The 14,204-nt window shown below is 39.5% G+C and overlaps 1 protein-coding gene and 1 long non-coding RNA gene across 2 annotated transcripts in view; one reads left to right on the plus strand and one right to left on the minus strand.

Annotated features, from left to right (window-relative positions):
* The window catches only part of MYLK4 (myosin light chain kinase family member 4), a 76,765-nt gene extending 72,556 nt beyond the window's left edge, over positions 1–4,209 (minus strand). The window contains exons 1-2 of the mRNA XM_059401491.1: positions 4,098–4,209; positions 1,996–2,510 (exon numbers count right to left, since the gene is read on the minus strand). Coding sequence (XP_059257474.1) covers positions 1,996–2,510; positions 4,098–4,209 — 627 coding nt within the window. The remainder of the gene's footprint in view (positions 1–1,995; positions 2,511–4,097) is intronic.
* Positions 4,210–4,250: 41 nt separating this feature from the next.
* On the plus strand, positions 4,251–11,543 carry LOC132018748 (uncharacterized). The gene is made up of 3 exons (XR_009404557.1): positions 4,251–4,386; positions 6,090–6,241; positions 10,970–11,543. It is a non-coding gene; the product is annotated as an uncharacterized LOC132018748 (long non-coding RNA).
* The last annotated feature ends 2,661 nt before the right edge of the window (positions 11,544–14,204 follow it).

Below are 14,204 nucleotides of genomic sequence, written 5' to 3' on the forward strand. Positions count from 1 at the left end.
ATCTCCTGATGCCTTTGGAAAAGGCAGTTCCTAAAACTTCTGTGCTTTTAGATATTTCTAAGACAATAGGTTGTCCATATTTCTAAATAACCATTAGCAATGGGGAGAGAAAAGCAGTAAGATACGTTATAAAAATCTAACTTAAGAGACATTTTCTTTACAACTAAAAAGTTGCAAAAACTCCTTGAAATACATTCCCACAACATTCCCAATTAGCACATATATCTTGCTGACCTTGTCATTGGGAAATAGTAAGAAGGCTACATTCTGAGAGCTTGGGTGAATAACTCATTTTTTTCCATATAGAAGATGAAAACCCTCATGGTATTTCCCATAGGAGATGTGTTAAGCAGCCAAAAATGAGTAATGCTTGGACAACAATGACCGAGTCTGAAAACACAGACCTAATGGTGACAATAGGTCAGACCCAAAGAGACTTAGAATGTTTTATGCTCTCACTAAAAAAAAAAAAAAAAGTCTGTTCCTATCTATCTTTCTCCCATCCCTTTTACCTTGTCCTCAACAAAGATAGATCAGATAATAAACCATTCCAAGGTTTGGCAATTCCTCTGAAAGTGAACCTAACGGTCCCCGAAATATTGACTGTGTCAGGGTTCCCTGGAAAGGGAGCTGTTATGAAAGTCCAATGCCTTGGAGCTCTCAGTCCAACACCATCAGGATGCTGAGGGGGCAGTTCCTTGTTGAGTAAATATAAAGAAGCCATCAACATGCACGTATAGAGACAGGGATATATGCCCAACTCCCCTGAAGAAATTTTTTTAACTATAAATCATGCATTCTCAACAAGGACAGTATCACCCCCCAAAGGGGTAAAATTGTTTCTTTAGGTGGGGTGGAAAAAAAGTATTCCTTTTAAGTATAAAGCACAGACATACCTGTAATACGTAAGCAGGTATACTGTATATCAGTGGTGTTAAGATTTCTTGGGAGGGGGTGCTCCTGGGTGGCTCAGTGGGTTAAGCCTCTGCCTTCAACCCAGGTCATGATCTCAGGGTCCTGAGATTGAGCCCCGCATCAGGATCTCTGCTCAGTGGGGAGCCTGCTTCCCCCGCCCCACCACCGCCTGCCTTTCTGCCTACTTGTGATCTCTCTCTCTCTCTCTCTCTCTCTCTGTCAAATAAATAAATAAAATATTTTTTTTAAAAAAAGATTTAATGGGAGGGGTTTCACTAGGGGGAGAAAAACCTAAAAGCTCTGTACAGATAGTAGATGGTGATCAGGCAAAGTGGAGGGACATTGCTGAACATCCCCTTCCTGGGAACCAGGCTTGTTTCTGTAGTCTCTTCCAAACAGTTTTATACTGTCATTAAAATAATGTATCTTATGCTAATTGATAAAAGAATTAAATTTGTGGAAAGAGCTGTTTTCCCAGACGCAAATACCCTCTCTTGGGAGGTGCTAAAATCCTTAGAATCTGAATTATTTCTCTTCTTTCAGAATTGGGCTATTCTCCTGACTGAATTCCATTCCTGGAATAGCTGCGGCATCACGTGAGAGGCATTATCTGGCAAGGTTCCAAAGAAAGAGCATATAGGCTGGGCAAGCGGGCTCCCCCAGGGGGCTCCCCCAGGGGAGGTGGCCACCCTTCATGTGCTGCTTTCACCATAGACATGATAATGGGGACAGAGTTTTGCTCTCGTGTCATTTTATTTTCATAATTAAGTCATATGTGTAGTATGGGAATGGAGAGCCATTGACATTATTTAGCTCTGAAAACCAAAATAGCTCACCGACTTGAACATGCAGCAGGAACGGCTGCTTTGAGGTTCCCCGAAAGTTGGTGTAAGTGTGTGGAATGTTGAAATGTGCCACATGCCACTATTATTATCCCAACCCCTCCGAAGGCGGTAGTCTTAGGCAAGGATTAAGACGGGGCATGCATTCCGTCTCCTTTGGCAAGCACCGCTCCCTGGTTGGAAATAGCACAGTAAATAGAACAGTAAAATGAATCTTAGTGAAAAGCGATGTTACTACCTGCGTCTCCTCCAGAGCAGGAGCCTGTCTGTGGCCTCCCCGTGTCATCACGGACTGGAACACACGCCAGAGTAAGGAAGACGAGATAAGACACGCGCTACCTACAATCCAGATGTCTTTTCTTCTAAGTGCTAAGTCCATTCTCGGGGAGCGGCTATGGAAGCCACTTGGCTTATATGCTCCTTCCCTTGCCTGATCTAGCACGACGAGCACGTTCTCAAGCACACGCTTGTTTACATGCCTGTTCCTGAGGAGCAGGCGTTGCCTGATGGCAGAGGGTTCTCGCGGGGCCCTGCGATCTGTGTTTCCAGCTACACGATCAACAGACAATCTGTCTCTTGAAAAGGAAAAATAGGATGGCCTGCATGACAGATCTGAAACAGGTGTAGAGGCAGGGACAGACACGCCGGTGACAAGGTACACCCACTCGAATGCACTTGTCCCCAGTTCAAGGACAATTAACACCACAGAAACTGGCTGTGCCACCGCCAGGGAGCGTTCTCCGTTCTCCTGCCCTTCGGAGCAAAGGAGCAAGGAGATGCGGGTGGGGAAAAGCAATTTTAAAAATCACAAAACGTCCGCCCTCGGCCGTGGTATTTTGATATCCACGTCAGTCATTCTGAGCACCGCTGGTGGTATAATTTCACAGTGGTTAGTCAGGAAATGCCATCTGCTATTAAGCACACCAACTGCAATCAACATAGGGAGATCCACGCTTTGCTCCAACCCACTCAGTGCTATTCACATCCTGTCGGTAAATATTTTTCGTTTGGCCTTTGGAGCCTTTGTAGCAGGCATTTAAGATGCTGCCTCTGGTAGAGTCATCCTTATTTCTACCTCCAGAGCTCTGCCTCACTCCCCTGGCTGGGACCGTGCCTTTCAGATGGAGGATGGGAACAGGGTTCTACAGAAAGGCGGCGGGTGGGAGGGAGAGCCAAGGACAAGGAGGGAAACATAGATAACCTTGGGCAGAGAAAGTAGATACATGTTTCATAAGCGGGAGTAGGCAAAGGGAGGTGGACAGAACCAACTGGGAGATTAGAACCCTGCTTGTCTGGCCCTTTTGTCTTTTATTAAACAAGTGTGTGCACGCACGTGTGTGTGTGTGTGTGTGTATTCAACAGTAAATTATATCCAAGAGAAGTTTGTGTATTAAACAGTAAGTTGTATCTAAGACAAGTACAGCAAGGGGCTATTCATCTAGGTAATAAGAAACTAACCAAAGAAGAAAACTTGGACTTGATTCTACAAAAATGATGCTAATTACTTTTGAGAGTCATTTACCATCTACGAGTTAATAGTATCATATAGTATAATATAACAGTATAATATAACATTCGCTACTGAGCTCATCCCTTGTATGGAGCAGATTAATTTTTGTGTGTTTTACTTTATTTCAACACCATATTATGTAGGTTTAGACCTTGTTTGTTATGGCATCTCTGCTATAAGCTTTTTAAAAGTTCTGCATTATTTAGTTGATTTTGAACCATCCTCTAGAAATAATGCAATGAGAAAAGTCACTAGAAAACAGAATAAAAAGGGAAGTAGAAAAAGAAAGTAAGCAAACCATAGGAGAAAAGTAAAATATGTGGCATTTGACGAATTCAACAAAAAATAAAGTAGAGGAAAAGAAAAAAGATAGTTAAAATTAATCTAGTGGAGGAGAAGTAAGTGAAATAGAAAAACTTGGTTAAGATAAGGGGGAAATAAAGGAATCTGAGCGAAACCAGCCTGGACTAGGGAGCAAAGACCTTTCCAGAAAGAAGTGGTACTTCACGCCTTCCAAACAAAGCTTCCACATCACTAGAGTATTCGAAATTCAGAGTAAATTATTTCCAGTGCATCACAGTGACATTTTCTACTGTGATTAGCAATGCTAATCTTCTCAAAAAGAGAAGGAATAAAAAGAGAAAGGAGAATAAATTTTCTTCACTGACGGTACATTATGGCAAGCATTTTTTTTTAGACCATCCCTGAAGAGTGACAACTGATATTGTAAAGATTTACTGTGGCCCCAGCAGAAGATGGAGACATGTCAGTGTAGCTCTGTCTGCAGACCTGCAGACATCTGAGCTGCTGGCAAGCCCTTCTCCACCCACCCACGGCCAGGGCCCGCTGCCTATCCTGGCACCCACTGACTGGGCTGGCCAGGGCCTCCAGGACTATGACCTTGGCAGCCACAGAAAGAAGAGCTCTGTGTCTCCCCTTCATGTTCCATCCCACTGCCACAGGGCCAGAGAGAGAGAGAGACAGGGAAATTTATTGCTGACATCTCTGGGCCCTTCGCCATTAACAAAGAAGAAGCTGAATGGGACCTATGGAGCTTCCAGCCACTCCTTTCCACCTTCTGCGTGGCGTTGACTGCAGGATTGAGGCCAGGAAGCCCAGGTGAGATGCAGGACATCAGACCAAGTGCTAAGGACGCTCCTTTCTGAGGAGCAACATTCTCAAGCTCTTCCTCAAAAATATCCTAAAATATTTAATGCCCCAATCATTTGATTTCAAATATCCTGAAGCAGTTTATCATGAAAACAATTCTTCCTTAAAACATTTCTGTTCCAGTTTAGCACCCCCTCACTCTTCAAAGATAATTCCTATTTCTAAAAATTACACCACAGAACCCAGAGAAAAACAGTTCTAGAAAAATAATCGAATTCATATAAACTATTACCAGTAGCTGGTTATTTCAAAGTTATCCAATAAGATTGTTTTGTCTTCTCTGTCCTAGAGAAATTAATGAACAGAAAAAGGAAGCCTTCTGTTTATTCATTTTGCATCAAAACAGCCCTAAGGAGGAAGTCCTTCATATGGGACTTACATTTAGTCCATGGAAATTTCTTTTCTCAAGAGACCTAAGTTTCAACCCAACTCATTTCTTTATTTCTTTTCTCCAGCACATTTTATCATTCCATACTCACTGACAGTGAGAAGACTTTTCTGCCCTAGTTACTTAATGGCCCTGCTTCATTGTCCGTGACACAGTTAGAAATGCCCTCCCTATCTGAACAGTGCTCTTAAGAACAGTAGTTGGACAAAGGATGTTTCCCAATCCTCCCTATAAGAACCACCTGTTCTGATCTAAAATACTCATTCCTAGCCTTCAGCCAGAATGCAGAATTCACTTCCACAGATCTGTTCATTCCACAGACATTTTGGGGACCTCTTCTGTGCTAGTTACCAGGAAAGTCCTAGCACAAGTGATTCAAGGTCTTGACCTTGAAGAGCACTGTTGAGAGAAAGGTGACAGACATTCAAAACAATAGCATATGCTAGAAGAAAAGCACACGCACCATGCTGTGAGGCCAACCCTGGGCCAGGAACTGCACTTCCAGGGATCCATGAGTGGGACTGACTGAGCCAAGAGAGGAGAGGAGACTGCTGCTGGATGACATTTCTCAATCATGATGACATGACAGACACTGTGCTAAGTGCTTTATATACATTATCACACTTAGCTTCCTCAACAGTCATCAACCCATTATTCTGATGAGGCAGCATCTTGGCTGAGGTTAGGAACTTGCCAAAGATCAAGTAGTCAGAATCAGGCTCAGGACCTCATTGTGCACATCTGAGGACCCAGGCATAGCCTTCAGGGAAGGTTTGCTTGTCCCCGTCACTGACCGTCACTGTCAACAGTTATGCCACCCATGCTGTGAGGAACTCAAAGGCTTGAGAAAATTAGAAACTCTTCTGCAGAGCAATTGTGCCCCTCATAGTGCTTCTCTGAATTTCACGCCCAGATCCATCCTTGTAATTGATCCTGCTCAAGAAATGTGTGTTTCCAGAAGTTCTCATTCATAACTTCTAAGCCACTAACCACAATGAAGAGAAGCCTGCTGGTAAAGATGCACATTCAAAGGCATCTACTTGCCAACCTCAGGTGTATAATCTACAACACGTAATCCTCAGGGAAACACAACGAAAAATGTTTTAACCATAAAATTTCCTTAATTCTTTACACACGCGACAAAAATAGAATTTGACGAGTCTGTTAAATGGCTACATTTACTGATTCATGTAAAAAATAGATAAAGTAGAATTGATACTTTTTACAAGACTAATTTACCACATAATTACCTCATTCTTTCCAGATCTTGTGTCCTGTTCACTAGAACTTTCTTCCAGAAAACATTTCACTTTCTCAACCTTTTCCATGCAGTGGAAGAAGGCCATCTTCTCCAGTTCGTTACTGTTATAACATGTGTTGATTTCTTCCAGCCTCTTCACTTTTAACATCTTGGTGGTAAGTCCGATTAAGTTACTGTCTGGAGTGTGGTTTTCATCTCTCTCTGTCTCTGATTTGTAAATTAAGACGCAATCATGAGCTTTGAGCGTGCCTTCCTCTTGACTGTTTAAAAAAAAAAAAAAAAAGGAAACAAAGTTCTCATCACTTACTCACATATTGGACTTTTGAAGAAAATGACCAGTGAGAATTTTGAAGTCCCTTCTATTTAAACTGAAAAGAAGATCCAAAATTAGGAAGAGAAATGCCAATGTTAATATCAAGTTTCAAATGCTAGAACTTTGAAAGAAAAAAAAGGGGTTTTCTCCCCCACCTTTTCCTACAAAAGCGAACAGTAAAAGGCAACCTTCAGTTTCCCTGGGTGACTGTGTCCCTCATTATATAAAATAAGATTTATATCAAGTGACCAATTTAAATATAGAATATAAAATTTCTTTGGGGCTAACTGGGATTGCAGATTTCCCTCCTCCCATTCCGGTGGGAAGGGCTTCTTCCTGTGTGAGGGGGTCTCTCATCCTTTCCCTGGGGGACTTTTGTCCATCTGGGGAGTGATCTCCACCAGATGTCTCAATTCCAGAGCTCTTCTCTGTTTACACCAGAACTGCTTATTTTAAAAATGAAGTTTCCTTATAGCCTTCTCACACAGATAAGATACCTAGATAGTTTTCTTCGCATTGTCATTAACTGTTAGGTATCAAGGAATGCAAATCGTTGTGCTTTCCTTGAAATAATTTCATTACAAATTAAGTAATACACATAATACCGCTCTGATACTAGAGATCTACACACAGTATGTGTCCACATACTTGATGTATGGGGGTTTGGGGAGATATTGGTTGGAATTCGCAGCGGGTTCTCACCGCTGACTGCTGAGGCCCCCTGCTGGCCGTTTTCTGAAAATTACTTCCAGCTTTTTCTCAAATTTAAAATCACCTGCAATTATCTCCACAAAACTTCATATTTCATTCTCTGAACTCAGATAGTAAAATTCATATATACCTTGAGTTCCAAATTATTAAAAATCCAATGCTCTGTGAAATTCTTCTTAGACACAAAGACCTTACTTCAAACACTCTGAAATGTAAGTAGTTCTCTACAATACATTATAGATCAATACTAGCATTCCTTCAAATTGCCCTGAAAAAAAAATTATTAAAATAAGGAGGCAGATGCATGGCTATTTCTAAGGCAAACTATGACTTATATACAATAAGTAGCTGTAGATGGTTCTCAGGTTGAATCAGGAAGCCACATAAAAACTAACATATTAAAAAGAAAACAGGTCCAAGATATAATAATTTTGCAAAGAAATAATACATGCTAAGCTCTACCTGAAGTTTGGTACAACCTGTTGTTTAAGGCAATATGAAAAGAGGAGATGCAAGAGGTTATAACAATTACTTAAAATACAGTAATTACCATGTATAGGAGGACATCCTAGGGTCTGGACCACTCCAAGTGCAGAGTACAATTTCCGGCAGATAAAAGGAAGTTTTGCAGAGTTCAAGATGACTACGCAATTCTCTGGTAAAAGTCTTTACTCTCAGTTGGTGTAAGTCTTCTGAAAAGACAAGTGTCCACTCTGAAAGGAAGTATCCTCTCTCTCAAATGCCACTTTGAGCCCGTTTAAACTAATATGGTCCTTGATCTCATGTTGCTCAGCTGTTGCCTTCTTAGTCAGAAGGGGAAGAACATTAATTTTAGACACCAGGCTTTTCAAGGCCAATGGCTCCATTTCAGAGGTCAGGTAAGGAGAGGATGTACTGGGAACAGTGGATGAAATATCACCTTCACCTTTTCTTCTCATCAGTGTGGCAATACTCTCAGAATTACCAAGGACCATTTGCTTTGGCGATCAGATGCCCTGCTCTCATGTCCCTTTTAGACTCATGATGATTTAAGTGCTCATTCCCAGCCAAGAGGATTCTGGGTGTGAGAATCCTACAGCCACCTTTATTTGCGCATGTGACACAAAGAACATGCATAACTGGAATAGGAGACATCTTTTGAAAACACAGCAAGTTTTGGTTTTCTCAGTGCTTAAATTGATTTGCCATATCTCCAACTGTTTCCAGCTCTAGGAAAGGTCAACTGTTTAGGCATCCACAGAGTTGCAAAAACAAGAATGAATTTTCATAAATTCTCCTTACAAAGAACACTGTGACTTTACCCCCTATTGTCTGTCACAGGTTAAGAAGAGGGAATCTAGGGCAAACAACCCACCTGCATGAACCAGCCCACCTACATGATCCCACCTACATGATCCAGGAGCATATCTCTGGATTTAGTTAAGTGTCATAAAACCTCAGCTACCCGAGCTCGTAATACAGACAATCATACAATTCTTCAAGACCCAGAAATCATCTTCCTCTTTGGAGCCTTAGCTGACCCTGCACTCCCCACACCAACACCAGCCTCTAGAGTTCTCTTGTTTTTCCAAAAGAAAAAAATTTCTTATTCTTAACTCAGATCATTGTGCTCCATATAATATAAAAATACATTTCCATTTTGAGTAACATATAAGGAATTGTAGCAAAACATTTAAAAAGGAAAACTTTAGGTGTTTTTCTAGGATTAGAGAACTTTGTTCTTTAGGAGGAGTAACTAAACAAAACTAGGTATTTGCTAAAGGTAAATTATTTAACAAAACTGTTACGAAAAGAGTGAACTAATTTGAGGTTACCAATTTTGCAATAGTTAAATCGCGAAAAAAAAGTGATAAAGTGATAAAATGACAAATCCCCTGCCCAAAGGCAACGTGTATGGCCTTCTGCTGATGGCCTTCTAACTTCCATCCAGACCATCCATATAGGATCAAATCTTCCATCCCCTCAGTCCAGCAAACCAGGTACAGGCTCCAATGAACCAGAAAACAGCAAGATCTGCTCCTTTGCTTTTTCTTTTAATAAGTTGTTTTATTTTAGGGTAGTTCGAGATCTACAGAAAAGGTGAAAAGTGAAAAGATAGCACGGAGAGATTCCCCGTGCCCTCTTGTATACGCAATTTCCCCTATTGTTAACATCCGACACCTGTCACAGTTAGTGAACCAATGCTGATATGAAACTGCATGTTTCATTCAGAGTTAATGAGGTTTTCCCCAGTGTCCCTTTTCTGTGTCTGAATCTCATCTAGGAATTTTCATTCCATTTAAAGCCACCAGAATTCGTGATGGATTGGATCTGGGGTGGGAAAGGAAGATGATAGACAAGGATGACTTTTCCATTTTTTTCCTGAGCATTTGAAGGTCAGAGCAGACATTAACTAAGATGGAGAAGGGCCTGGCGGGGGGGACAATTTTGGGGGTGGATGATCAGGAGCTCAGCTTTTGACAGGTCCATTGGACATTTAAGTTGAATAGGTTGTGAAATGGAAATCTCGACTTCAGGGAAGAAGTCCAGATTGGAGATATAAATTTGGAAGTCATCATTTGTAGATAGTTCTATGCACAATATGTATTTGATAGATATTTGTTGATTGATAACTAGAGAGAAGCTTTTAAATTATGTCTATCATAAAAAAGGAAAACTCAATTAAAACAATCTGTGCTACTTGTCTTCTAAAATTAGATGACAGTCCAGTTCCTGCTATGTCGTATTATTTTCAGCTTCTGATAGCACAGAGGACAAGCAGCCTGGTACAATACTTGACCACCAAACAAAACAAAACAAAACAAAAAACTATATAACATATGCATGTCCATTATGATCTGTCTACATAGCCTCAGCATCCTAAGTCCATACCCCCAAAATAATTGGAATGTCTTAAAGATGCTCCTATGCTTGGAAAAGTTGACAATGAAGCTATAAACAGACTCGGTGATACTTTTCCTGGCTATCCCTGATATTATGAAGATACAAATCCTTTTTTTTTTTTTTAAGTACTAACCTCAGAAAAACCACATTCCACAAAGCCATGGGAATTGCAGTTCATTTCAGGGGACATTTTCACTAATTAACAAGAGACTGTAATGTCAAAAAAGCCATAAAAGCAGGGATGGCCAAGGACCATGTGCTGGTTGGCATTCAAACAAAGCTGAGTAGTGCTTATAATTTCTATTTGGACACAGCATTCTGAATATTTCCAGAACAGCAAACCTCTCGAACATTTATTCACAAAAGTGGAGCAATCTTCACAAGTACCAAAATGCAAATCAAAGACATCCCTGATATCCACATAACTATTGAATTTTCTTCCTTTCAAAAATCACCGCTAAAATGAGCCATAAAAGCAAAAACTTATAAATTGCTCTTCACAGAAATTCAAAATTTGCTCTTCAAATGGCAGCATAGGAAAATGAAAAGACAAGCTACAGACCTGGAGAAAATACAATGAAGTTATACATTTGATAAAGGATTTGTGTCCTAAATAATATAACCAACTCTTACAGATCAGCAATATAATAACGACCTAATTTTTAAAAGGGACAACAGATTTTAAGGACATCTCAGCAAAGAAGAGACATAAACAAGTGGTTACAAAGCACAAGAAAAATTGTTCAAAGTCAGTCATTAGGGAAGATGTAAATTAAATCATAATGAAATAGCCTCTTACACCCACTTGAAGAGCTATAATTAACAAGACAGACAAGAGTAAATGGTGAGGACGTGGAGTGACTGGAACCCTCATCATGTATGTTCATGGGAATGTAAAATGGTACAGGTTTTGGAAAACAGCTTGGCAGTTTCTTAAAAAGTTATTTCCTGTGTGACCTAACAATTTTTTTTCTAGGTATCTTACCCAAGAGAAATGAAAACATGAACACTCAGAGCTTGGCACATGGATGTTCCTGGCAGAATTATTCACAAGAGCCTAAAATTGGCAACACCATAAATGTCCATCATTGGTTTGGTAAAAAGAAAGAGAGAATGTGATGTGTCCATTCAACTGGAATACTGCTCAATAATAAAAAGGAAAGAAGTACTGATCCCTGCTACAACTTGGATTAAAAAATCATTGTGCTAGGTGAAAAAAGCCAGAAATAAAGACCACATATTAAAGAGTTCCATTTGTTTGAAATGTCCATAAAAGGCAAATCCACAGACACAAAAAGTAGATTCGCGGTTTCCTGGGGCTGAGAGCAGGAACAGGGATTAACTGTAAATAAAATCTTATTGAGGTGGTGGAAATGTTAAAAAAAAAAAAACTGTTCTGTGGGACACCTGGGTGGCTCAGTGGGTTAATAAACCTCTGCCTTCTGCTCAGGTCATGGTCTCAGGGTCCTGGGATCGAGCCCCGCATCAGGCTCTCTGCTCAGCAGGGAACCTGCCTCCCTCTCTCTTTCTCTGCCTGCCTCTCTGCCTAGTTGTGATCTCTGTCTAATAAATAAATAAAATTTTTTAAAAAACTGTTCTTTTGTGATAAGTGTGCAACTCATTCAGTTTCCTAAAACATTGTTGAATTGTATACTTAGAGCGAGTGAATTTCATATGTAAATTATACTTCAGTAATGTAATTAAGAAAAAAGAAAACCTAATAATATGATAGACAAAGAGTAAGCTTGTTAAAAGAAAACAAAGGAACAAAGCACTACTGAACATTTATGGACAGCTTTTCCAGGTGACCAAGGCTGGGATCCAAGGAGACATAAATTATACCTGTTACTTGTTGGGTCACCTGGGGCCAAAGAAAAGGAGAAGAAAACAGTGAGTGGGGAAAAGTCAAGACTCTCACTCTTTTCTTCTGGTATGAACACTACATAGTGCATGATTTGTAACTAATAGAAAAATTAGTGGCAACTTAAAACTAAATTCTATCTCATTTTCTTCTCAGAGACAGAGACATTTCTTCTCAGAGCAAGGATAATGATTCTGCAGAAAGTACAGTTGTATTTACATTAGACCCTTATTATTCCCAAGTGACTTTTTGTAAGTAGCTAAATTCTGTGTAATTAAAAAATGAAAATAAAAACAGGAGGGTTTAAAAAAAGCAGATAAAAATATAGATGGGACCATTTAAAAATTAATCTTCAGAAAAATTAAATAATGTTCTAGTTCATTACTTCTATAATGGTTGAACAATTTGTTTGACTAGTTATATCCCTTTTTACTTTCTTATAAAATGTAAATACATGTCACTGAGTAAATATAGTAAGGCTTAAACAATACATGTAATATTTAGTTGGAAGACAGAACATTGTATAAATATTGTACTTAAATAAATTTCCAAAGCTCATATGACTTTCATATAATTTTTGTTAAATATTTTTCCTTTCCTCTGACGTTTTTCTTTTTTTAAAGATTTTTTAAATTTGTTTTATATATAGAGGGAGTGCATGTAGGCAGGCGCCAGGAAAGGGGGTAGAGGGAGAGATTCCCAAGCTGACTCCCCGCTGAATGCAGAGGTCACATGGGGCTTGATCTCAAGACCCTGAGATCCTGACCTGAGAGCTGAAACCAAAAGTCCCGCTCTCAACCACCTGAACCATGCAGGCATCCGTCCTCTGATTTATTTCTTAAACTTAAAACCTACAGAGAATTTGCATGGATAGAACAATGGCTATGCATATACCCTTTACATAGATTCACCAAACGTTAATGTTTCCTGTATTTGCTATCTTCTCTGAGAGTAAGTCACAGACCTCATGAAACTTCATCCCTAAATACGTTAGTGTATATCTCCTGAGAATAAAGATAACGTTCCCACCTAACAGGATCCAAACACAAATCACACAGCACACTTAGTTGGCATGTCTTTTTAGTCTACTTTTACATATTTGGGGAACAATAACCCAGTCATCTTCATGACATTGATAGTGTTGGAGACTCCAGACCTATATTTTCACAAAATATCTCTCAATTTGAATTGTCTCCTTGTCTCTTCATGTTTAGAACTGAGCAAACCATTGGGTATGAAAACCATGTAAGTGATATCGTGTCTTTCCAAATGTCACAAGAGGTAGTACATGGTGTAGCTTGTAGTATGATCAGTCATGTGAAATTTGATGATCTGATTAAGTTTTCCAATGTAAAGTTACCCTTTTTCTTTTTGGAATTAATAAGCAGCTCTGTGAATTTATGGATATCCCCTTCCCCAACAATCTATCACCCTATGATTTTAGTATCTATTCTTGCCTGAATCAATTATTACCAGAGCCATTCTTAAGCGGTGATTTTCTTTTTTTTCTCTCCTTTTGTATTTATTTTTTTTATTAACATAATGTATTATTTGCCCCAGGGGTACAGATCTGTGGATCATCAGGCTTACACATTTCACAGCACTCAAAGCAATGATTTTCTAATTGTATCATTTCTTCTCCGTTTATTAACGGGTATTCATCTGTAAAAGAAAGGAGGCCAGCATGGGGACATCCTGGCCTCCTTTGCTTTTTAGTATCACCACGAACTGGTGGATTTTTAAAATGAATATGCATTCCCTATATTATTCATTTTGATGCTCAATTTCTTCTAGATTTGATCCATGGGAGCACTTTTGAGCATGCTCCTGTGTACTTTTGACATGCCGCCATTATTTATTGAGTACTTCCTTACTTTTATGGCATAACAAGATGTTCATAGCTCATGTTGTACCTTTCCAGCTCTATTTCTAGAATCTGCCATTTCTCAAAGGAGCCCTGGTTCCTTTTAGAGAAGAATGGTATTTAAAAATTAAGACAAGGGTAATAGGAGTGTTCTTTGTTACTAGGGTGTCATTGCTTCTAGCTCCTTCATGGACAAAACTAAGAAATATAGTTTTTTTTTAAATCATGAGTTCATACTTGTAAATTTCTAATTCTAACCTAACACCATAGGATTCTTTCTTCTCTTTCCCCCATCCTGTATACATATCTCCCTCCCCTAAAAATAAAAAACATAATAAAATGCTTGCTATACGGTAAAATCCGTGCTTCTCTGTGACTACCTACTTCAACCAAGGGAGCAAAGTCTAAAAGTGTTCGCTACCAAATTTTTAAAAATTCCATTCTACAGCATGAATCATCTTTTCCTTAGTTTTGGGAATTGGAGGA

The sequence above is a fragment of the Mustela nigripes genome, chromosome 5 (genome assembly GCF_022355385.1).
Source record: "Mustela nigripes isolate SB6536 chromosome 5, MUSNIG.SB6536, whole genome shotgun sequence".
Taxonomy (NCBI): domain Eukaryota; kingdom Metazoa; phylum Chordata; class Mammalia; order Carnivora; family Mustelidae; genus Mustela; species Mustela nigripes.